The following is a 26650-nucleotide window of genomic DNA, read 5'->3' as shown; positions in this document are numbered from 1 at the left end:
CAAGGTACTTTTAATTCTACGCGGGAGAAAACCCGAATAACTAAAGACCTATATATATATATATATATATATATATATATATATATGTAGGTCTTTAGTTATTCGGGTTTATATGTTTTCAGGTTTATGTTTATATGTTTTCTGAGGTTTTCGCGGGTGTTTGTATGTAGGTCTTTAGTTATTTGGGTTTTCTCCCGCGTAGAACCAGAAGTGTCTTGGCGACGTTTCGACGAAGTCACATTCGTCATCTTCAGGCTGGTGTCTTCAGCTTCGTGCTTCTAGGAGTAGTGTGTGTGATCGCAGCTGTTTCTTCCTTTTAACTGCCAGTGGGGTTTGAGCTGATTGGGTGGGAGCTTGGCTTTGTTCTGATTGGGTGGAGGTGTGTTCTGATTGGTTAAGGAACTTGACTGTGCTCTGATTGGATGGGGGGTTGGCTGTGCTCTGATTGGATGGGGGAGTGTTCTGTTTGGGTGGGGGCTTTGTGCTCAGGTTAGTTTGAGTTGCAGGGGGATTTGAGATGGTGAGCTTCGTTGCTGTTGTTTGGCTTCGTGTTCATGGTCGTGCCACATCTTTATGGTGGGTGTCAGTTTGCTTCATGTATGGATTGGAGGGGTTTAAAGTGGCTAATGATGCAGCTGTGGACTGGCTTCTAGTTTGTGGTCGTGCCTCATCAACTGACACCCACCATAAAGATGTGGCACGACCACGAACACGAAGCCAAACAACAACAGGTCTTGTTATTATCTGCTTTCCCAGCTATTTTTTTAAATGTACTGGCCATGCAGTGCTTTGTCTTCCCATGCCTCTATTCTGTTCTTCATCTGGTCTTTCTTGTAGGCCAGTTTGGTCTCTCCAGTAGTCAGTAAGCCTTCCTGATATACTAATTTCAGTGCATCTTCATCACTGTCCTTCAGATATTCTTCCAAAGCCATTTTTTCTTCTTCAACCATCTGATGTACTTGCAGCATTCCACGGCCACCTATTTGCCTTGGTAGATAAAGTCTGTCAATGTCACTGTATGGATGAAGGGCATGATTCATTGTCATTATTTTTCTAGTCTTCCTATCTATTGCTTTTAGTTCTGCTTGAGTCCAGTCCACTATTCCAGCTGTGTGACTGGAATTGTCCAGGTGTTGATTGCCTTTATGGTATTTCCTCCATTGAGTTTGGACTTTAAGATCTTCTTCACTCTCTTGATGTATTCACCTCTAATCTTTTTCTTGACCTCAGTGTGCTTGATGTTGTCAGCTTAAAGGATACCCAAGTATTTGTAGTAATCATCCTCATCCAGATTCTTAATGTTATTTTCATGGGGCATCTTGATTCCTTCAGTTTTCACTATTTTTCCTTGTTTGATAGTAAGTGTGGCACATTTGTCCAATCCAAACTCCATTGCAATATCCTGGCTATATATATGGACAGTGTTGAGCAGTGATTCTATTTCAGATGATGTTTTTCCATACAGCTTCAGATCATCCATGTAAAGGAGGTGGGATAGACTGGCAGATGTTTTTGATGTTTGATAGCCATGTCCTGAATTATTCAGTATTGTTGACAGAGGAAACAGTGCAATAACAAATAGTAATGGTGATAATGAATCTCCTTGAAATATTCCTCTCTTGATGTTAACCTCTCCCAGTCTCTCACCATTGATCTGCAACTGTGTCTTCCATTGTGCCATCGATCTTTGCACAAATTTTCTGATGTTTCTACTGTTATTTCTAGGCACTTGATTATCCAGTCATGTGGCAGAGAGTCAAATGACTTTTTGTAGTCAATCCATGCCACATTCAGATTAGTCTTCCTTTTCTTGCAGTTTTCCAAGATCATTTTGTCTATTAGGAGTTGATCTTTTGTTCCTCTGCTATTGGGGCGGTTTCCTTTCTGCTCAGATGGAAAGAGATTGTTTTCAACTAGATGCTGTTGTACTGCATCAGCTACCACACTAGTTAGCAATTTGAAAGTTGTTGGTAAGTAGGTAACTGGCCTGTAGTTGCCTGGTGTTGCCCCTTTTGCTGGATTTTTCATTATTAGGTTGGTTTTCCCAGTTGTTTGCCACTTTTCAATTTCTCCCCCTTCTAGTATATTATTGAACTGCTTGGCAATGAGTGGGTATAGAACAGTTAGATGTTTCAACCAAAATCCATGCAGTTCATCTTCACCTGGTGCTGACCAATTTTTAATCTTCCTTGCTCTTTTTTCTATCATTTTTGTTGTTATTACTAGTTCTTTCATTTCACCTTCTGTTTTATTTGCATCCACCTCTTTTAACCAAGCCGCATCCTTGTTGTATTTTTTTGGGTTATCCCATATCTGCTTCCAGAACTACACTGTTTCTTCCTTGTCAGGTACTAACTGATTCATTGCAGTTTCTCCATTGATGGATTGGTAGAAACATTTCTGATTGGATTGAAATTGGAGGTTCTGCCTATATTATTATTATTATTATTATTATTATTATTATTATTATTATTATTATTATTATTATTATTATTATTATTATTATTATTATTATTATTATTATTATTATTATTATTATTATTATTATTACTACTACTACTACTACTACTACTACTACTATTACTACATGAGACCTGTAAGAGTCTACTGTTCTACTCAATCTTAATAAAGGCAGTTTAGCTTTCTTGCAAAATTGGTTTCATGGTCTGCTCTATCTAGTAAGGCTTATGAGTTCACTGTGGTTTCAATTATGTTAAATTTTAGTTTTCCTATCCACAATATTTCCTCACTTCTGCCTCACTTTGTTGTAACCTCAGACCAACAGTTAGGAGAATATCCATTAGGTAGAAGCTCACACTATACTCCTGGTATCAGAATAATAATTATTATTCATTAGTTAGTAAAGCTTGGTTAACTGCAGTAATATGCAACTTTAAACTATAATTGAAGATATGTCTGCCCCTGTACAATCTCTAGCTTATTTATTTATTTGTTTATTTGTTTGTTTGTTTGTTTGTTTATTTATTTAAAACTAGCATCAAATTCTTGGGTGTGCAGCTAACGAATAGGCTGACTCAACAGTGAGAAACTCGTGAAGCAGGCACAGCAGCACCTGCATTTTCTGCATCGCATGAGAAAAGCATATCTTCCTTCCCCTGTCCTGATCACTTTCTACAGGGGGACGATCGAGAGCATCCTGTCATAGAGCATCACAGTCTGATTTAGAAGCATCACTGCTTCAGACAGGAAGGCAGTGCAGAGAGTGGTGAGGATGGCTGAAAAGATCATTGGCAGTTCCCTCCCTTCCATCCAGGACATAGCATATAAGCGTTGCTTGAGCAGGGTCCGTAAGATTGTCTGGGACACCACACATCCTCTTCATGACCTGTTTTCCTTGTTACCTTCTGGGAGGAGGTTCCTTGATATCCGAAGCAGAACATCCAGATTCAGTCACAGTTTTGTTCCGTACAGTATTAACCTTTTGAATTCTAAAGCTTCCTCCTTCTGTTATGTATTCAAGATGGACAGTAATTAATATTTATATTTACTTATATTTAAGGGTGTAGGTCGATACATATGTTGTATATAGTATGTTTAAATGTATGTTATGTATGTGTATACTTTGAGAGCAAGCCACTAAATTTCATTTTTAATGTGCCATAGTGTCCACAGTAAAAAAAATGGTAATAAAGGTTGTCTGTCTGTCTGTCTGTCTGTCTGTGTATCTATCTAAATGTACAGTGCCACATTTGGGACATGTTATCTAAATCAGCTTTTTCAAAAAATTAAGTCTAATATCAATTATGCTGTGATATCGCCAATGTGCCAGATTTTCTTGTTTATCTTTTTGTAACGTTAATAATTTTAGTTAAAGATATTTGCAAGTAATGGTTATTACAAAAGAACTTCTTTCCCCTCATTAAAGTAGTTGGGGACTATGATAAAAGAACTTTACCATTCCATAAAATAGAATTGTGTTTATTCATACCTTAAGGCTACACTTGATTTTAAGAGTCTATTAAAGTATGTGTGTAAAAATAAATAGTAGTGAAGTGAAGATTCATCCTTACTCTACCCTTCTCTTAATTGCTATCACATTTGACAGATGTTCTGTTATATTGCATCTTATTCTTAACCACTATTGATATGTAATTTATAGATGAGAGAAAGCAGAAAGTGAACTATTGAGGTTCACTTTCTGTCATAGGTCTTGCTTAGAAACTGAGTCAATAGCTTGCCTGAAGGTTTAAAACACTGCTGAATAGATGCCATGGTATAATATAGTCCTTTATTATAAGACCAGCTCTAAATCCTTCTGTTGTTCTCCAAAGCCAACCAATCTAATAATTCCAGTAAAAATGCCTGACATAGATGTGACTGCTTGTGCTTAAAAGACTGATTGGATGTAATTTAGTGATTTATCTTGCTTGCACTTATTAAAGATAAACCACAGTCTTTTAGAAGTGAGGATAATGTAAAGANACACGGAGGAGATGGATTGCTTAAGTTTAGAGTTTGGAGTTAGAGATATTAATATTTGTTTACCTGTAGTTGAATGTTAGCCTAGGTTTGGTTTGGGAAGTCTGGGGGGTAGGGGGATGGGATAAATCATTGTGTAATACTTGTGATGTATTTTTTCGTTTATGATAAAAACAATAAAATTTTATATTGAAAAAAAAAATAAATAAATAAAATAAATAGATTCATTATTATCTTAAATCAATTACAGTATTTTCTTATTTTGTTTTCTTTTCCTCATTCCTTTCCTTTTGTTACTTTCTGTCATTTAGTGTCCCACTTCCAGGATTGTTTTCACATGGGAATACTATATATGTTTTTTTAAGCATAATCATAACAACAATACATGCAAGAGAAGGAAGGAAGGAAGGAAGGAAGGAAGGAAGGAAGGAAGGAAGGAAGGAAGGAAGGAAGGAAGGAAGGAAGGAAGGAAGGAAGATGTAATTTAAAAAAATATATTAAATAGTTTTTATGGATACCCTTCAGGCTAAACTCTTCTATCTCACAGCCATGAGGTTGGAATCACTTACTAAGATAGGAGAACTATTGTAAAGTAGTTCACCTAATCACAATTCTTATGTGCAGTTGACAAAATCCCCATATGTAAAAGGTCAGGGAGTGGTCTAATAGAACCATTAAGTCTTCATTAAGTCCCGATACATTTATCGATCTTCATTAAGTCCCGATACATTTATATATCAGTTTAATAAATATTTGTTCCATTACATGCTGATACCTGAATGATAACTGACAGGGGTCACAATACTTTGCTTTAACTAGGATACTCTTCAAATAATGCCCACCAGATTTTCAACAAATTTCTTGTTGAAGATCTGTAGTAGTATTTCCTGATAGGTTGAAATGCTTTGATATAATTTGGGTCCATTAAGTCTTGTTCCATTTGCTCTACATATAATCCAGAGAAGCATTGTTGACAAGTGATAGTCTATCACATTAGAGGAGGTACATTTGAAGGTGCCTCTAGTATTTTGTATGTATTGGTGTTATGGTACTATTGGTGTAGATGTACGGGCAGAGTAGATATCAGCTGTGGTACAGAGTTTGATTCCCATATTAGCATTAACTCTTGTTGATTGTGACAATCTGTTTAAGATTGGGTTATTGTACCCAGGTATGGGATTGCTGCCTATTACCTGAGAGAGCTCAGTGTCATTGTCTAGTATAGACTGTATCTTATTAATAATGTGTTTGAGTGGCTTGAATTGTGATCCCTAGATCACAACTAGTAATGTCCTTTTGTTCTGGTTTTGTTTTTGTTTTCTTTTCGGTTTTTTTTAATGTGTTTGTCTGTGTAGTCTATCCTTTAAGAATTCCTCCTTGGAAATCAATCAGGCTCTACTGATCTATCTGGATGGCTCTTTCAGTGTCCTGAATGCCTGGGTTAATTCCATTGGAAGAACATTGAAGTGAGTCAGAAAAATTTGGTTATAGCATTGAGTTTGGCTATAGATGATGGTTTTGGTGATGTGTTCTTGGTGATAATGAGAACTGTATGGTATCTGCATAGTAATTTGTGAATTTCCTGTATAACATGATGATTATGTGTTGATTATATATATATTTCATTTACATACAGAAAAGAACTATATATTTGCAAAATTCTTGAAATTACCTTGAAATGCAAAACAACCCTCTCTCTGTTGCTTCCAGAATTATAGGAGTGCATATAATATAGATATCTCTTGAAATAATCAATATAATTATTCTTTCCATAGGTTTAGGTGATATATTTCATTATCCAGTTAACCAGGATTTTGTTTACTTCAAAGTATGTTTGCTACTAATACATTGGAACACTAAGAAAAGTGTCAAATCCTATTCATGCTTACATCATAACTGAATGAAATACTAAATCCAAGTACAAATTAAAGGCTGCTAAAATGCTGCTGCTAACAATTATAACAGGGCATGATTCTATTTCTCTCTTCTTTTCAAAGGTCAGATTAATAAAGCTTCATGGCACATTAACATAAAGGTTGGACTTAACTGTCTGTTTTCATTCTGCTTAAGGCTGATGTTTCTAGGGAGACTTTACAAGGGCTGAATGTATTTGTTCCTGACTAGCAATTTTAATCAGTAATGTTAAAGCCTTTTTAGAAAGAACTGACATCAAATTTGTCTTGCTTTTTTCATAAAGAACATATGATTTTTATCCTGGGTAGTGGTGGTAATTCATTGGGTGAAAACCTGAAGTGGAATTGTATGTGATATTTAAAACTAAACATATTAAGATTGCTTTGGAAAACTTACATGCAACTTTTATATAAAAATATTTTATTTCCTGAAATCTCTGCATCTTTATGATCATTTAATGATATAACCATGAAGCTTTACATAATACATTTTAATCATTTTTAAAATAAATTTGTAAAAAATTATATTTACTAAATAACAGTATTACTAATATTAAAAAAGACAGAGTAAAAATGCACAGAGGTTTTGCAGATGAAAAGCTTATTTTTTATATTGCAATATACTGTATACATCTTTTTCTTAGTCGAACATTTACTTATAGTGCCACTACATAACGAAGTGAGAACCAGTGAATGTCAGTTACAATCTTACATCATTTCAGGTATAATAAGAATGCTGTGACTATTTTTGATCTTAGAAGGAAGCTGGGAAAATAATCAACCTTTCTGTAGTTAAGTATTTCATACATAAAATGTACAAACTATTTTGCAATATTAAATGTTTAATAACATTTAATAAATAAAATAAAAGTTTAAGAATTTATATGAGATAGACATATTTTCTATTTACATTTGTGTGTATGTAAAAGAGCTAATTATCTAAAATTTTGTCCCTAAAATTCAAGGGAAAAATGATCAAATTTTGGTGGCATAGTTTTAGCACAGTCTGCCTCCCGGAGGTCTCCAATATAGTTTTCCACTCTATTTGGAAAACAAAACAAAACTAAACTAAAGCAGGAAAACTAATGTAGTCCCAGATTGTCTCTCTTTAGAGCAACACAATCTCAAGTGTTAGAATGAAGCCAATGGTATGTGAAAACATATAGCTTATAGGCCACAGATGTTCAGCCTAACTATAAATGTTTCAAACTTGGACAACATATTTAGTCTTCTACTTGGTTTCTGATATATTTGAAAGAAACTCTACATCTTAACTGGTGTTAGAACTACATTTTAGTTTTTCTCATGGATGGAGTTAACCAAATCAGATCAAATTATTTATTACAGCTTTAAACCTGGAAATTAGCCAGTTGTTTCCATATTCCCCATATTGCACCTGATATTAGAGGCACTTATCCCAAAAACCCTTGTTCTTTGAAATAAATGGTTGCATAGCAAGCAAAAATAAGGATAAACAATGTAATAGGTTATTTATTTAGTTGATAGTATTAATATTTTTATTAGCTCCCATATGTGATACTATGATAGTGAAGAAATGAGTGTCATAGATATAAATATAAGCTCATAGCTTTGTATGACATATGTTAAAAACATTCTAATTAGTATATACACTGATTTTCTCCTATTAAATTAGAATCTGTGTCTTTATATCCACAAGGATAATTGCCCACTAAATTGGGCTACAAATTGGAAAAACCTATAAAAATAATATGTTGCTATCATAATTTTGATCCTTTGAAGTTTGTTTATGCAATTTGCAATATTAACTAATTAGCAGTTTGTTGATCTTCCCTTTTTCCAAACAATAAATAATTCTTGCTATCGCTTATAATTAAGTCATCAAACATCTCAAAATAAAAGAGCTACCTGTAACTATGCAAATGTAAATAGCACTGGCAGAATAGGTCCTGAACCATGGAATCTAAAGGGATAACAAAAAAGGAAAACTATTAAAAATATCATTTTGTTAATTTTCTTTGTAACACATTTAAATTTAGTTGCAGAACTCATTTCAAACTCCTGCTGGAGCTGATCTTCAGGGAACTTCTCATACTGGAATATGTGCTTTGGGCTATTCTATGAGTCATGTTTATGTGGTGATCTATATGTTGAAATTCCAACAACATTTTATGAAAGCACTTATAATTCAATATAAAAAATGTTGCATCTTTGTTATATTATCTTTGGAAAACTGAAATTCTGGTTTTCTCTATAAGATACTTCAAATTGTAATAATTTAAAGTAATCTGGTATCATAATCTTATATATATATATACTCAAAATGAATAAAATACGACCACCAGGAGGATATATGTAAAAATACTTTACTAAAACCGCCAAGCTTTCATTGGGAACTCCCAACATCATCAGGGCTAAAAAGCTAGTTAACAAAGATGATTTAAATAGGTTTAGCTGACATTTGCACCCAGCTCTTGGATCGCGTCACCGGCCCTAGTCGGTCAATTTGTATTCCAGATGTTTCCTTTGCATTGCGTTCTCTTCTGTCATTTTTTTGGACCTTCTTACCCGCTCCTTCATTGTCAATGTTTGGGTTTATTAGCACCCTTATGTCCTCCTCCCATCTGATGTTATTTGCTCCCATTTCATATTTTCTTCTTCCATTGTGGGTCTCGGGGGCATTTGGTTTTCTTTTATTGTTATCATCCACCCCACCAGAGCTCCAGGTACTTTTTCTCACCCCTTTCAACTGTATATATTCCTGATTCAAAGCCATTGTCTATCTTCACATAGTGTAGGTCTTCTATGATAAAAGAGAAAAAATTTACATGGACAAATTAATTCTGAATATACTGCTTCATTGTATATTTTCTATTTAATCTTTGCAATTATTCCTGGAAACTCATATACAGTAGCTGTGCCATGTAGGTGACTTACTTGCTTATTGACAGATAGGAAGCAACAGGTGAAGCCAGGGGAAAATCACACTGAAATTAACACAGCGGGGTTGGGGCTGTGTGCTCTCTTCATTGCTCTTCTCTTTCTATGTTCCTATGACTGCATCTCTAAGGCTCCTTCTGTTAAAGTACTGAAGTTTGCAAATGATAAAACAGCCATTGATCTATTCGAGACAGTGATGAATTGGCATATAAGCAGGAAGTTTTACAACTGGCCCTGTGACACAGCCAGAACAATCATGAGCTGAACATGCTTAAAACTGTAGAGATGAGAGTGGATTTTAGGAGGAGCCCTCTTATTCTACTGCCTCTTACTATATTTGACAGCACAGTATCAACAGCAGAGTCCTTCAGGTTTTTGAGTTCTATAACCTCCCAGGATTTGAAATGGACAACTTTAGAACCATCATCAAAAAGGCACAACAAAGAATGTTCTTCAATTGAGGAAGTTTAGACTGCCCCAGAAGCTGTTGATTAGTTCTACCAAAGAATTATTGAATCTGTCATGTGCACTTCTATGACGATCTGATTTAGTTCAGCAACTAAACAGGAGAGGTACAGACTCCAACAGATAATTGGGAATACAAAAAAAAAAAAAAGCAATTGCAACCAGCCTGCCTTCCATAGAACATCTATATTGTGCGAGTCAGAAGGAAGGATGAGAAAATATCTACAGACCCCTCACATCCTGGACATAAACAGTTTCAATTCCTCCCTTTGGGACATCACTATAGGACATTACATGCCTAAACAACTAGACACAGCAACAGTTTTTTTCCCCTCATGCCATCACTCTGCTGAACACCTAATCCTCATAGTAGTGTTTTATGTCTAAGTATATTCATCATGTTGTATGGCTGTAGTATTACTATTATCCTTCTCATATTTTCTGTTACTTTTCCTTATTAGTATCATTATTATGATTATTATTACTCTGTTCTTTTGCATGTACACTAAGAGCTTTGCAACAGAGACAAATTCCTTGTGTATCTAATCACACTTGGCCAAATAAATTTATTTTGTTCTGTTCTGTTCTGTTCTGCTGATGGTGACCTTCTATAACTTTGACAAGCTAACTGCTAGCCAATTAACACTTCCAGAAGTGAGATGGTACAAGGGGAATGCATCATCTCACTTCTGGAAGTGAAGATTTGCTTCGTTGGCTGTTCTCTTACAATCCTGCTTATTGCAGAATTCTGACAAGGAGTTGTCACAAAACTGTAATTTAGATCCACAGGTAGGACCATTGAACAATAGGCAATATCAACTGGTCCGTGGTACATAGGGAACGTTGACCAAGTTCTTTGATTGTTCACTCTATTATGCTGATTGATGTGGTCTGCAGATGCCAAACCTTCTAATACTGACTACAACACATGCAAACACTTGAATTGATGATGTTCTTGTAGGTAAATATTTAAAGTCTAGGATATTTAGTCATTGTTGCACACTTATATACAAAAATGTTAGATAGCTTTTTTGTAAAAAAAAAAATCAAAGTAAGGATGCTTGTTTCTAACCCTTGACAATTATTTTTGAAAGGTAATAACTGATGGAAAATATCTTCATCTTTTTACTATTATTTTGTTTGTGAACATTGGATAAAACATACTTCGATGATACATGATATATCTACTTCTAAACTGATGCACATTTCTCTGAATGTGCTTTCAGACAGCTTTGGAACTGTACTGTCGTGCTAACTGTTCTACTTCAGTGCTGTGAAACATACTGTGAAAAAGGGAACAAAACTCCTTCATAAAAGGCTAGTTAGGATTTTCTAAATGTTAAATGTGTTCACATGAGCCATTATATTTGCTGTCTGCTTTGGTCAGTGGGTGCACAGTTTGCTGACCTTTGAGTGATTACTTATTCTGAAAGAAGAATGTTTTCATGTACAGGTTTGCCATTCCTAGTAGTCAGTTGCAGCCTGCCATTCTCCCTAGCTATGCATCTCTGGAGAGACATTATGAGACATGAAGTCTGTTTACTTTCTTTCAAGATTTTTCTTGTACTGACAGAGCCTGCTCTTTTCCAGATGTCTCCTTCATTCTTTCAACTCTGGCAACTCTTAAAAGGTTAGAAAAAGCATAAATGCAAGCTGATTGCATGCTACCCACGCAAGGCATGCAGGTCAGTACTTTTTCCCAGAAAAGGATCATAGTTTCCTATCAGACATTTTAGCAATTTGATCAAGTTCTTGCCAGAAAAGTCAATATTTGCTTTTAACATATAATATATTTAACTTAAATAATAATATTTGCAATATTATTTGAGGAACAATTGGAGACCATGGAGCAAAAACATGTTATTGATATCTGTACGTACATGATTAACTTGTTTACATTTATGAAATAACATCTCAAATTCTCCAGTGACTTCAGAACAACAGTGAGTTAGGTTGTTTCAAATTAGCTTTAAATGAATATATAAAGCTTCAGATGTTTCTGGATTTCTGCTACGATAATTGCTAAAACACAAGTAGACTACTGACACCCATTAAATATATAATTCCCAGTTAGAATGACTAATGGTTAAAACAAAACAACAGCATTCCACCCTTTACAACAAAATGTTTATAGGCTTTAGGTGAAGCCCTTCCCTCTCCAAACATCTGTCCAACTTCCACCATCCTTCTCCAAAAACATGTTTACCCCATTACCAGAAAGGAATGGCAACCATTTTTGTGGGGCAAAACTGGATGACGTCTACCTTTATATACTTCTTTCCTATTGCAAATTCAGCATTATTTTGTGTTTTTCTGCCACAATTTGACAATAGTTCCCCCTCTCCTCACACCTGCTGTTTACAATTTTAGCTGGAGTACTTTATTTCCTGCATGCTAGCTTACTCAGCTCATTGTCTACTTTACAAAGGAAGATCATCTCTTCAACTAAGCCATTGCTTACCATTAGCTCCAATAAATTCTAGACTCCTTTTTATTATGGTTGCTGCTGAAATGCTTTGAAGAGCAGTGCTTCAATCTTGCTAATGCTTTGCAAACAAGTTCCTTTGAATTTGGCACAGCACTACCGTGCATGAGGCTTTTTTCCTTCATCCATTATACTGCTCTAGTTAGCAAATAGATCTTCTGGGAAAAGAATAAGTTTTAACAGGTTAACTAATAATGATGCTGTTCAGTTATCAATTGATAATGTTAAACCACAAACATCCAATATATATCAGCTCAATCTGATGAAAATAAATCATATACACTTAAAAGTAAATAAACAATGCACTTTGACAAAGAGACATAATATATAATTTGGACAGTAAAAAATAAAAACTAGTCACTTAAATAAGTACAGCTTTGCTGCCACATTAGACATATGCTTGTTTTCCCAAATAATATTATGTACTTTTACACAAAATAGAAGATAGCAGTTGAATTATTTCTGTTGAGTTATTTGGCAGTCTAAAACAGCATGTTGTTTTGGTTAAGCACTGCTGTTACTCAGAGCAACCATAAATCAGTTCTGACAAAAAATGTATTTTGTTTTGAATCCCTTATAATAAAAAGTGGATTTTATCTGCTATTCGGCTTTATAATGATTTGTTTTTATACTAATTGGCCACTGGTCATCTAATTTTGTAGCATATTTATTTGGGATATTTGGCTCATTGAACTGCTTATTACTTTTTTCCTGCAAACCATAACAAAAGAAGTTATAGAACAATAATAAAACACATTTGACTGAAAGCTATACAGAATGATTCATAAAACTAGAATCTAATTAACTAAGATGCTAATGGTCCATTTAAAATATAACTGATTAAACTCATNGAGAGAGAGAGAGAGAGAGAGAGAGAGAGAGAGAGAGAGAGAGAGAGAGAGAGAGAAACTTTATTGTCATTTTTTTACTGTGGACACACTGGCATACATTAAAAATGAAATTCTGTTGCCTGCTCTCAAAAGTGTACACACAACACAGAGACATATTTTTATATACCATTTGACAATTAATGTGGCTACTATGGAAGCAGAACATAATTAAATTAATTCTAATAAACTGTATGTGAGCTTTAAAATCTTAAATTGTCATTTCAGAAGATGGATAAACAATGTGTTTTTTTTTAAAAAAATAAACATTCCCCATCTTTTTCCCACACATGCTCTTTTTCTAGCAATTTGAAGTCAGGAAGAGACCTGTTTAGTTCTATGAAATGTATGTGTGAAATCTGGGTGGATTGATTTGTGACCTTGTGAGAAAAAAAAAATATAAAACTTAAAACATTTATTTTGTCAGAACATGAATGTTGGATATATTTCTCTTTGTTTATAGATTTGCTTTTTTCTTCTTTTACCTGTGAGAAATTTTTATTCTTATTCAGAAATTGTAGTAGGATAGCCAAGCCCATAAGGTAAACAGCCTTGGTGCAGTTGTTTAGTAGTTACTGCTGCCATCACTTTTCTTCTGGGATTCTAAACTTGATGTGTGAGAGAAAGGGCTCCCACAATCTTCTGGTTAATAACAGGCAAAGGTAAAATGGTATCCGTTTCTGCGTGAGTGTGCATGTGTGTATATACATATTTGTTATAATTCCTGCTTCTGACTATATTGTGTCAAGTATGTAACTAGAAGTACTCAGTCATTCTCTCTTAGAAATAAAGATCTTGCAAGAGATAAATGAGAAGGAGAGGAGAAGAGGGGAGGGGAGGGGAGGAAGGCAGGCAAGAAGGCAGGCAGGCAAGCAGGAAGGCAGGAAGGAAGGAAGGAAGGAAGGAAGGAAGGAAGGAAGGAAGGAAGGAAGGAAGGAAGGAAGGAAGGAAGGAAGGAAGACTCAAAAGATTTGATATATACAAAAATGTATGCAATGTTTCTGCCAGACCATAAATCAATGGTGTTTCACTATAAATAGTGATCTTGGAAAAGAAATGGCTTTCATGATATTTATCAGCTGCCAATAAATTAAGGGTCTTGATCTGAAATTACACAGAATGTAATTTCGCTGCAGGTTCTCACTTACAGAGAATCAGAATAAGAAAGAATAAGGCTTCTAACACCCACAACTAAATCAATGTACAGTTTAATGCATTTTCTTGACTACTGTAATGCTCTCTACATGGGGCTCCCTTTGAGGAGCACCCGGAGACTTCAACTGGTCCAGAATGCGGCCGCGCGGGCGGTGTTGGGAGGGACTCGTCGCTCCCATATAACACCGCTGCTGCGCGAGCTGCACTGGTTACCAGTGGTCTTCCGGGTGCGCTTTAAGGTGTTAGTTACCACCTTTAAAGCGCTNAGGCTGTGAGGAGACATTAAATCCCACCTATTTCCCTCTTTGATCCAGCAACTTTAACCTAAATTGTAAAAGAACATAGGGTTTTTTCTTCTTCTGATAATGGAAAGGGAGGGATTTCTCTGTACCAAAACTCAATGTATTCAGACTTGGATGTCGTCTGTCTGCTTTACAATGAAAACAAAGCTCTTTGTTCAAACAGCCAGAATTATCACAGAGTTTACTATTAATATTATTGGTGTATATTAACTAGTTCCTTGTGCAATCTAATAGAGTATTGAACTAATTAAACTTGAGAATTTTCTGGAAAAATAGAAATTGTGATTGCAATTCATGGAATTTCCAGCAATGGCTACCCTCATTGGGTAATTTTGGGAAGTGAAATATAATTTTTAAAAATGTGATATGATGTTTAAAGATAAGGGTTATAGTCTGCTATAACTGCTATATCTTGCACCATTTTTTTGTTGAATTAGTTGGTATAAAGTTATAGATATATCCAAAAAATATCCTCAATTTACTCATGTCTTCTCTTTTTGAATACAGAACATTTTTTGGAGGAGGATTTAAATATTTACATTTTTGAAAAAAATATATTATGTTTTTGAAGATTTAACTTTAGTTGCAGAACTTTATATTCAAGTATCTTTCATGGTAGTAAGAAGTATAACATTTTATTAAAAATTTTTTAAAGTTTACCTAAATGAAAATAGCTCCTATATGGCTATGATATGACAAAAAATAAACAGTGTTGATATTATCATTGCATCCAATTTATTTTGGTAAAAAATACAGTACTTGATAGTATTATCAGGATGATATTCAAAATGTATCCTTTTTTAATTTTGATAAAATGACATTATTAGACGTGGATTAGATGGTATAAGATGGAATGTTAGCATTTCAAAAATAGAATTTTATTTATAATAAAAGGTGAAAATACTTCAGGTTCAGGTGAAGATACTGTCAATTAGTTACTGTTATAGAAATGTGGAAGAGGATAAACAAACTACAGTTAAACTGATATTATATATTGGTGGCAGTTGTTTCCTTAACAACTTCCTCTGAATACAAATGACTTTCATACCAGTATACCATTGTGTAATTTCCTTTCCATATATTGTGTGGCTTCCATTTAGCTTTCTGAGACTTAATTCCATTTATTTTCACTCTTACATTACCTGTTTTTTGCAATTCCTTTTTTCTCCAAGTCACCTGGTCCCAATAATTTCACACAGATGTACAATCATGTGAAAATAACGATGATGATGATGATGATGATGATGATAATGATAATGATAATGATAATAATAATAATAATAATAATAATAATAATAATAATAATAATAATAATAATAATAATAATAATAATAATAAAGTTGGAAGGGTCCTTGGAGGTCATCTAGTCCAACCCCCTGCTCAGGCAGGAAACTCTATACCATTTCAGACAAATGGCTGTCCAGTCTTTTCTTAAAAACTTCCAGTGTTGGAGCATTCACCGCTTCTGGAGGCAGGTTGTTCCACTGGTTAATTGTTCTAACTGTCGGGAAGTTTCTCCTTAGTTCTAGGTTGCTTCTCTCCTTGATTAGTTTCTATCCATTGCTTCTTGTCCTGCCTTCAGGCGCTTTGGAAAATAGCTTCACTCCCTCTTCTTTGTGGCAGCCCCTGAGATATTGGAAGATTGCTATTATGTCCCCCCTCGTCCTTCTCTTCATTAAACTAGACATACCCAATTCCAGTAACTGTTCCTTATATGTTTTAGCCTCCAGTCCCCTAATCAACTTTTGTTGCTCTTCTCTGTACTCTTTCTAGAGTCTCAACATCTTTTTTACATTGTGGTGACCAAAACTGGATGCAGTATTCCAAGTGTGGCCTTAACAAGGCATTGTAAAGTGGTATTAATACTTCAAGTGATCTTGATACTATCCCTCTGTTAATGCAGCCTAGCACAGTGTTGGCTTTTTTGGCAGCTGCAGCACACTGCTGGCTCATATTTAAGTGATTGTCCACTAGGACTCTGAGATCCCAAAGAGTACACACTCTTTGAATGTTATGGTTTTATTTATCAGGACATAGTAAAAATCATCTTGTCCTTAGCATTTCTTAAAAGTAGATAAGTACAACCTCAAATTAACAAGACATGACATATTATACTATGTCATCATTTATCCCCCCCCCCAAAATGGAGAAGCCATATGTAAAAAACTAAGTACACTCTCACTGCTTTCATAGGAATGAAAAGGCTAAGTAGCAGCTATGTGCTGCTAATCAAATGCCCTTGATCAATTGATCAACAGTGTGTGACTATCTCTATAAAAACCCAAGTTTTAAGAGTTTGCTAGTTTCTAGCATTGAGGTGTGTGTTAACATGATGTCAAAAAGAAAGGGGTTATAAGTCCATTTCCAAGCAATTTAAAGTCCATCACTCAACAGTAAAGAAGGTTATTCACAACTGGAAAACATTCAAGTCAGTTGCGATTCTTCCAGGAGTGGAGATCCCAGCAAATTCACACAAGATGCTCAGAGAAATAATTAAAAAAAAATCAATATTTACATCTCAGAATCTATGAGCCTCGATTAGCTGGTTAAAAGTTAAAGTTCATGAAACTACAATTAGAAAAAGGCTGAATAAGTATGGTTTGTCTGGAAGGATTGCCAGGAGAAAGTCTCTTCTCTCTAAAAAGAACATGGCAGCATGGCTTAGGTTTGCAAAGTTTCATCTAAACAAATCTCAAGACTTCTGAAACACTGTCCTTTGGACAGGTGAGACCAAAGTGACACTGTCATAGTGCTCAGTGCCTTGTTTGGTGAAAACCAAACACAGCATATAAGCATAATCATCTCATACCAACCATCAAGCATGGTGGTGGAGGGGTGATGATTTGGGCTTGTTTTGCAGCCACAGGACCTGGGCAATTTGCAGTCATTGGGTTGACTAAAAACTCCTCTATATACCAAAATATCCTAGTGATCCCAAGCACACTAGCAAATCTACAACAGAATGGCTTAAAAAAGAAAAGAATCAAGGTGTTGCAATGGCCCAGTCCAAATCCAGACCTCAACCCGAATGAAATGCTGTGGCAGGAACTCAAGAGAGCTATGTATAATCAAATGTCCACAAACCTCAGTCAACTGAAACAATGTTGTGAAGACGAGTGGGCCAAGTTATTGCTGCTCAAGCTGTTCTACAAGCTATTGAAGCAGTAAGGGTGTACTTAGTTTGTACTTCTCCATTTTGGCTTTCTTTTTGTAAAATAAATGATGACATGGTATAAAATCTCAGTTTTGGGTTCAACTATGTAAGTGCCGATACTTTGTTTCCTGAATAAAATGTTCTCTAAGGAAGAATTCTTGCCTTGAAGTTCTTTTACCGGTTTCATCTATTAGAACCATGACATTAACCACAAACTCCCTTTTTCTTTAAAATTACGGGGTCCTGAGCTCCAGTCACCTACCCAAAGTAGAAGTGAGGCTGACAAAGGCTCAGGGAAGATCCCAATATGGAGAGGAAGGAGAACCCTTTCACCAGTACTGCAGTCACAGCTGGTACATTGGCGGATGGAGCGCAGACCATCATGCCGGTTGAAAGCACTGTCTAGCCCAAGCTGCAAGCAACCGAAGTCAAAATCACTATTTTAAGCTTATCGCAAACAGTATGCTTGAATCTGGGTAAGAATATCGATTTTCTCTATCCTACCTACCAACTTTCCTGAAGGGGAAAAATAATTCCCAAGAAACAAAAAAAAAACCTCAGAAAGTGAAAGTACTGTGTTGTTCTGGGTCCGGTGTGCCAGTATGCCACCACCATTCACCCTTACCAGACCCAAATCCAAGCCCAAACCCATCCCTCAGACGAAATGCAACCACCATCCAGAAGCCAAACCATGACGACATCGCCAGCTGCTGCACCTCCCTCCGACCCCCACACAAAGCAAACGGACACACGCCATGAACACAGAGCTAGACCGCAAACTCGGAGCCAAACCAAAGCCCTGTATGCTACATCACAGCCTTCTGCTCTGGACATCACATCACAGAACTCAGGAGATTACAACGCTAAAGCTCAGGATGTTACAACACAACCAACCACCCAGGATGTTGCAACACAAAACTCAGGATATCACTACACTAGATCTCAAGATGTAATCACACAACCCATTACCCAGGTCGTTATAAAACAAAAGACTAATGGGCACACAGCCAGCACCTCAACTATTCAGGAACAACTACGAAACAACCAAACAATCCGCAAACAATAACTCCCCCACAGCCAACCAACCCACCTACAGCAACTAAGCCAGCACTCCACACACACACACCAACATTTATAGAGAGATGGCAGCTCCGATCACACTTTGCTCGCACAAGCACGAAGCCGAAGACCCCAGCCTGAAGATGACGAGTGGGACCTCGTCGAAACATCGCCAAGATATTCTCAATCTTACACGGGAAAATACCTGAATATGCCAAGACCTGCATACCTGTACCTGTGAAAATCTACGAAAACACACACACACAAATATATATGTATATATATTTGTATATATGTGTGTGTGTGTGTGTGTGTGTGTGTATTCCTGGAGTTGAAACTCAAGTACTTTGGCCACCTAATGAGAAGGAAGGACTCACTGGAGAAGAGCATAATGCTGGGAAAGATTGAGGGCAATAGAAGAAGGGGACGACAGAGAATGAGGTGGCTGGATGGAGTCACTGAAGCAGTAGGCATGAGCTTAAATGGACTCCAGAAGATGGTAGAAGACAGGAAGACTTGGAGGAATGTTGTTCATGGGGTCGTGATGAGTTGGACACATTTTTAGTTTGCATTTAAATGTTTTTTTTTAAAAAGTCTTTTTTAAGTTTAAAGATTGTCCTGATACACTTTTGCTAATTTTACATTTCCCACAGGATTAAAGCAAATTTTAAGATATACTGTTACTTTAACAGCCTAATTTTAGGTCCACCACCTCTCTACAGAATCTTTTTGTTTAGGCTAAAAAAAAAATGATGAACCAGGTGAGAATTGTTAAACATAGAAAAATAAAAAGTCTCATGCAGCAACACAACAGTGCTATTAGTATATTGGTGTTTAAAAAAGAAAACATCCCTTGGCAATCTCATAAATTAAAATAAATTGAGCATAATTGTTTGGCTTAATGCAGCTTTTTAAGGAGAGAAGAATGCATACCAACTGGACTTCAAGTTGTGGCCAATGTTCATTCTGCCAAAAAGTCCAAAACCTAAGCCAAATAAACTCTGCATGGGATTCTTTTACATACTCTCTTCTAATCAAGTAAATGTTGCTAAAATTATAAAAACTGGCATATATTAAACTTTATAAATATGATCTGTATTTTTTTAACATATTATGCTTTTGCAATGTTCTGGCATAGTTTTAAAGACAACTCTACATGAAGACATAACGATGCAATAAAATATTGGCACTTAAGATATCTGTTTAAAACAGTGTTTAGAGTTTAACACTACACAACTACAAAAATAAAAAAGAAGCTTCCATGGTTGCTAGGCTTAAAGAAAAGGATTATGTCTCAAGGGAGGCTGAAATGGGCATGCTCATGAAGGTAGCAGTTAGAAGTCAGCAAAAGATTAACTTGGAGTAACTGAAATATGTTTGATAAATATATACAAAATATATACAAAATAAAACTGACCCTTATTACCACAGTATTTATGGCTATTTTGATAAATTCAGATTAGATTCCTTCCTGTGGAATCAAATTAAAGTTTGGGGGGGCAAGCCTCTCCTTTACCATAACCAGCTGCTACTATAGGGGAAACTTTAATAGGAATAAGCTTCTAGCAAACTCCTCCCTCAGAATTTAAATTTAAGAAGAGTGGATTTAAAGTTGTTCAGGGATTAGGCTAACCCGTCCTTCCAGATTTACTTTAGAAGGAATTAATTTACAAGTCTTTTGAAGGTGTATTTTGGAGTTTTTTTTAGAAAAATGCACATTTAGGGGCACAGTACATTGCATAATTGTCATTTAGTATGAGATTAGATTTTGGAAGAAAAGTTTGTACATCGGACCTGAATTCTGACACTATGTAAGTAAATTCATTCTGGATTTTTTTTGTAATGTTTATTAAGAAGTATTAGGTATTTTATTTATCCTTAACAGAATTTATCCCAGATAAAGTCACTTTTCTTTGACAGTTTATTTAAGAATATTGTCTTGTCATTACAAACTATATTATCATGTCACATTGTTATTAAATGTAGAATTATTTGATAGTGGATATGTGATAAACTACTTTCTCAAAACTACCAGAAATTCAAAAATGCCTAATATTTTTAGAATGCTCTACATAAATCAGGAAGCAAGGCTGATCTTGTCTGAACTCAGAAGTAAACAAACAAAAAATATTCCAGATGAAGGCAATAGTAGATCATTTTTGCAATGTTGTAAAGGAAACCTAATGGGTGAGTTTTCAAAGTCAGTAGGTGACTCAAAAGGACCTTTACTTTTGCCTACTTACATAGAGGTGGTTTTTTTTAATACTATATTTGGTACTTTTAATCTGTAAATAGGTCTTCAAATATTATTGGATTTCAGAGGGCTATACATAATTGTTTCAATAAAATGCTACTGTAAGTAATGCTTCAAATATATCACCAAGAATGGAAAAGACTGGTCAGCCTCATATCCTTTCATATCCTTACTAAATCTAGTTAAAATATATATTTCTGTTTTTATCAACCCAAATAAGCTCCTGTGATCTATTTTTAGATTACATATCTCAATGTTTTTGACAACAGTAGTGATAGAAGTAAATGAAAGGTCCTCAAAATTTAAAATTGTAAGAGGAAGTAGCTGCAAGAGGAAATAGTTAGCTTAAAGGTAAAACAAAATAAACAGAAAAAACTAAACTAAATGAATTGAATAACAGGAAAGAACCTATTATTTTAAGAATCCATAAAATAATTAAGAACTTGAAAACAAGTTAAAAGAGCATGCTCAATAGACTATTGAATATTATCTGACACACATTGCATATATTGTCTGCTCATTTAAATGCACATACAATGTATGATTTAGTATGTTTGGGGAGGGTAGTAGGAAATATGTAGAACACGGTCGGAGAGAATGTAACCTCATAGTACCTCAGCCAATGGGAAACAAGGAGGAATGGGCAGTTGGTATAGGGCAGGGGTCAGCAACCCGTGGCTCCAGAGCTGCATGCAGCTCACTCGTGTGCTCGCTCGTGTGCGTCCGACTTATTGAGAGCAATCCTGCTGCTATGCCTCCACTTTCTTCAACTTGGATGGAGCAGAGGCACCCAAGCCACTGGGGGCTGCTTTTGATACCGTAGACCACGGCATCATGCTACGACGGTTGAGTGGGTTGGGAGTGGGAGGCACTGTTATGCGGTGGTTCTCCTCCTTCCTCACCGACCGTACGCAGTCTGTATTGGCAGGGGGACAGAGGTCGACCCCAAGGCCCCTAACTTGCGGGGTCCCGCAAGGGTCGGTCCTCTCTCCCCTTCTGTTCAATATTTATGTGAAGCCACTGGGAGAGATCATCCGTGGCTTTGGGGTGGATTTCCACCAGTACGCTGATGACACTCAGCTGTACATCTCCACCCCAGGCCACCCCAACGATGCCCTTGACGTGATGACCCGTTGCCTGGAGGCCGTAAGGGTCTGGATGGGGAGGAACAGACTCAGGCTCAACCCCTCCAAGACTGAGTGGCTGTGGCTGCCGGCGCCGCGGCATAGTCAGCTGACTCCATCGCTGACTATAGGGGGCGAAATTCTGGCCCCCTCGGAGAGGGTGCGCAATCTGGGGGTCCTCCTGGATTCGCGGCTGACGCTGGAAGATCAGTTGCGGCCTTTTCTGGACCGGGACGCTCTGCGCACGGTCACTCATGCCCTCGTTACCTCCCGCCTGGACTACTGTAATGCTCTCTACATGGGGCTCCCCTTGAGGAGCACCCGGAGGCTTCAACTGGTCCAGAATGCGGCCGCGCGGGCGGTGTTGGGAGGGACTCGTCGCTCCCATGTAACGCCGCTGCTGCGNCCAACAAGCGGGTCTGGCCTAGGGAATTTTAGCGGGGTCTTTTAGGGGATTTTTAAGGATAATTTTAATGATCGGCCTGTTTAAATATTTCTTTTTAATTCGGCTTTTAATTATTGTATTTGTATTGTAGTTTTTATGAGGCTGTTAGCCGCCCTGAGTCCCATGAGGAGAAGGGCGGGGTATAAATTAAATTAATAAAAAATAAAAAAAAGTGTCGTAAGACGAGTTTTGCTGCTGCTGCTGGGCCACATCTGGGCTACGCCCTGCTGCTGCCTCCCAAACTCCACCTTCACCACTGGGGGAAGCAGTGATGGAGCGCTCCATCGGGAAGGTGGGGGAACCAGTGGTGGCGGGATGCTTCATGTGGGGGGAAGCAGCAGCAGTGGTGGAGTGATCTGTCGGGTGGTGGGTGGGGGGAAGCAGTGGTTGGCAGTGGGCGCTTCATGTGGAGGGGAAGCAGCAGCAGCAGTGAAGCGCTCCATTGGGGGTGACGGAAGTAGTGGCGGCAGGATGCTTCGTGCGGGGAAAGCAGCAGCAGTGGTGGAGTGCTCCCTTGGGGGTGGGTGGGTGGAAGCAGTGGCGATGGGGCACTCCATGTGGGAGGGGGGGTTAAGCAGCAGGATCATGATGTAGGGCATGGGTCGGCAACCTTAAAGACTCAAAGAGCCATTTGGACACATTTCCCAGAGAAAATAAAAAACCGGAAGCCACAAAACCCTGCTGCTTATCCCCCCTCCTGCACAGAGCATAGAGCATAGCCCAGGTGTGGCCCAGCAGCAGCAGCAAAGCTCGTCCTCGACACTCAAGCGGCCACCAGTGGCTTGGGTGCCTCTGCTCCATCCAAGTTGAAGAAAGCGGAGGCATAGCAGCAGGATTACTCTCAATAAGTTGGGAGCACACGAGCAAGCAGCAAATCCAGCTCTTATTGCTTGAGAGCAATCCCGCTGCTGCACCTTTACTTTCTTCCACTCGGACGGAACAGACCCATCCAAGCTTCTGGCAGCTGATTGAGTGGGGAGGATGAGGAGGAGAAGAGCATGAGGGCAGCTGGCCAGGTGAGTAGGCCAGGTGATGGTGGCTGGCGGGCTGGGGAGGGGGGAATCATGGCCGCTTGGGGGGCCACTGCCAAGCCTAAGGTCAGTGGCTTTGGCAGCCACCCTGATCCAGCCAGTTTCCCTGGCTCTGTACAAGTTGCTTGGCAAAAATCCCGCACACCTGTGTCCCCAATCAGACCCACGTGGCACCTTCTTTCCAGCTCCACCACAGTCCTCTGTCACTTCTGTCAAACAAAAGAAGTGGGACTAAAAAAGTTCAATCAATCAATTCCAACTTCGCAAGATCTTTTTTTTTTTGCGAGAAGTTGAAATTGATTGATTGAACTTTTTTAGTTCCACTTCTTTTGTTTGTGAGACTGCACACGCCGGCGGAGGACTTGGAGCCGCAGTAGAGCGATGAAAGAGCCGCATGCGGCTCTGGACCTGCGGTTGCCGACCCCTGGTGTAGGGAATATATAAAGATGTTGATTTGAGATAATGAACTTTGGAGAGAACCAAGCTTTGATAGCTTGGCTTATTGCAATAAATGAAACAAAAGGTCTTCACTGTGTCTTGGCTGGTTATTGGTCAGGCAAGTTTGCCACTGGCTGCAAAGAAAAGTAGTCAGAAATACATTACAGCAGTGATATTTATACTATCTTCAAATCACATATTAACATCAGAATCCAGAATACATATTCTTGCATGCACTCATTTCTTGTTATTTCGCTGGTACTTAAATATGCATATACTGAATTTGTCCTAAGAGCAAATTAAATTAGGACAAGCCAAGCATAATAATGATAATGGAATATATAGGAAGCCTTAAGGCAAGCTGAATTCCTGACAAATCTTAGCATCTGTGCATACTTCGTAAATAATTTCAAGTGATTGGATCAATATATTTTATACTCTAGAGAATTTTGGTTTATTATTCCACCTAACTAAGATCTCTTATATAATTTAAATGCCTTCTTCATAAATAAAAATAATACATGATTCATATGGTTGCATTTTATTTTCATTAATTTCTCTTTTAAACTATTGGATCAGTTATAGTATGAACATTTTATGTCACTTTTATTCGGTATTCTGTCAATTAAATCACAAACTCAGTGACTCTGAGATTACCTGTGTTACTTGGAAGTTTAAAATGAACTTGACATCCCACATTTATAAATCCTATGTAAATATACAAAACAACCTTTACTTATTCATTTGTTTTTTTATATATTCTGCAAGTTCCTGGTATTTTTTTTAAAGAGATGTTTTCTCAAGGTACGCTTTGGATTAATATTTTACAGAAAATAGAATTGAAGAATCACTCTATATTTAATGTAGATTAAAAATAAATAGAGACTAGTGTATAGAAGAGAGGAACTTACATACGTCTTGACAGACTCAAAAGTAGCACAGACTTAAGACAGACCATTTTGTCTGATTCTATTCAGTACTGTACATATAACAGAATATTTTTAAAAATATATCTGCAAGTGTCAATAAATATGGTTTCAATTTATATTAGAATTCAAATATACTGCTCAAAAAAATAAAGGGATCATTTTACCATGGAACTGAAGGGGTTTGTGTTCCCTTTATTTTTGTGAGCAGTATATTTTTAATATTTTCTGTTCATTCTGCAGAAAGTTTCTTTAATATTTATGATTATACCTATTTTCCTATATATTGATCAAAATAATAATTTGCAGTCTGATCTTAATTATGTTTTGTGGAAACCACTTGATATTGTTAAGCTAAAAAAAGGTCAGTTCTAAAAGCTAGCAAATGACAGGGTATCTAAGTTTCGTATTTACTAAAACTGCTCACATTTTCTGCTTTGTTTCCTTTCTTGTGTTAGATATTTAAAAATCTGATTTTTATTACTTGTTTACAATTGATCTGTTCTATAACATTTGTCAACCCTACTGTGAGTATGGCTGCAGCCATTTTTTATGCAAGCGAAGTGGTTATAGATCAGAATGGATCTAGTGCCAGACTTGTTGGTACTAGATCTATCACCAGATGGTTTCCCCAGGTAACAAATGGTGTAGATTTTTCCTCTGTACTGGAAATAAAAGTTGTGTGTTTCATACTAGGATTGCCTGATCTCCTCTAACACTATGGAAATAGGAACAAATAGGGATAAATCGTGAAAGTCCCCTGGCTGTTCATGCTGGAAAGACTCAAAGGTGTTTATTCTTTCCTTCTTCTCTCTACTTGGTCTACCTCCAGCCTCTGCCACCTCAGTGCACACATACAAAATGATACTTTGTGCAATTGGTTAAATAAGTAAATCTGTTGCCGTACATGTTCATCTACATACACACAGGCACACACACTTTTTTGCATTCATGAATACATTACTCAATATGCTATTAATTTCAATCCAAATAACTAATGTTCATTTTGCTTCTACAATTTCTTAATGTATGCTGCTATAAATGCAACTTTCTTTGATAGATATGTATTATACTGCATGAAGTTTGACAGAGAAATCTGGCAAATGCTATTGAACTAACAGATTAGGATATTTTGTATATCCTATTTTGTAAAAGATCTGTTTACTAGACTACTGCTATAATTTTAGTAAAGAATGCTGTGATGTTCTAGGGTTGAAATCAGTGAAGGATGAGTCCAGTAAATTTCCCTAAATGGAATGTGGAAGAGTAGTATCTTGTTTTCACCACCTACAGGAAAAAACAACACAACCCATGGACTTTTCTTCTAGGAAAGTTATCAGTTGGATTAGCTTGCTCAAATCCTGATAAGGAAAATCCTGTGGTTTAAACAAGAATAGCATTGCAATTTCATCTGTTTGTAGATTATTTACCTAAGAGAAATTGTTATAAATGCAAGCTGTATACTTATAAATGGTGGGAAGAATAGACAGTTCTACTCTGCTTTCTTGGTAGTTTAATGTATTCCTTTTTTTTTTTTTTTTGCTTACAATAAGTATTGGATTGGATCATCTGATTTTTTTTGTAAGCATAGATTGAAAAAAATTACTTCATAGTCTTATTAACAGTGCTTTTTTTCTAAAAAAAAAAAAAAAA

At 36.7% G+C, this 26650-nt stretch overlaps 1 protein-coding gene across 1 annotated transcript in view; it reads left to right on the top strand.

Moving 5' to 3' along the window:
- Nucleotides 1-26650, top strand: part of FSTL5 (follistatin like 5) — a 340144-nt gene that overhangs the window by 63394 nt on the left and 250100 nt on the right. The window contains 1 exon segment of the mRNA XM_015820299.1: nucleotides 15405-15424. Within this exon segment, the coding sequence (XP_015675785.1) occupies nucleotides 15405-15424 (20 nt within the window).

Source organism: Protobothrops mucrosquamatus, unplaced genomic scaffold, assembly GCF_001527695.2.
Source record: "Protobothrops mucrosquamatus isolate PMUCROS unplaced genomic scaffold, P.Mucros_1.0 scaffold1115, whole genome shotgun sequence".
Taxonomy (NCBI): domain Eukaryota; kingdom Metazoa; phylum Chordata; class Lepidosauria; order Squamata; family Viperidae; genus Protobothrops; species Protobothrops mucrosquamatus.
This window is presented reverse-complemented; position numbering and strand designations above follow the sequence as displayed.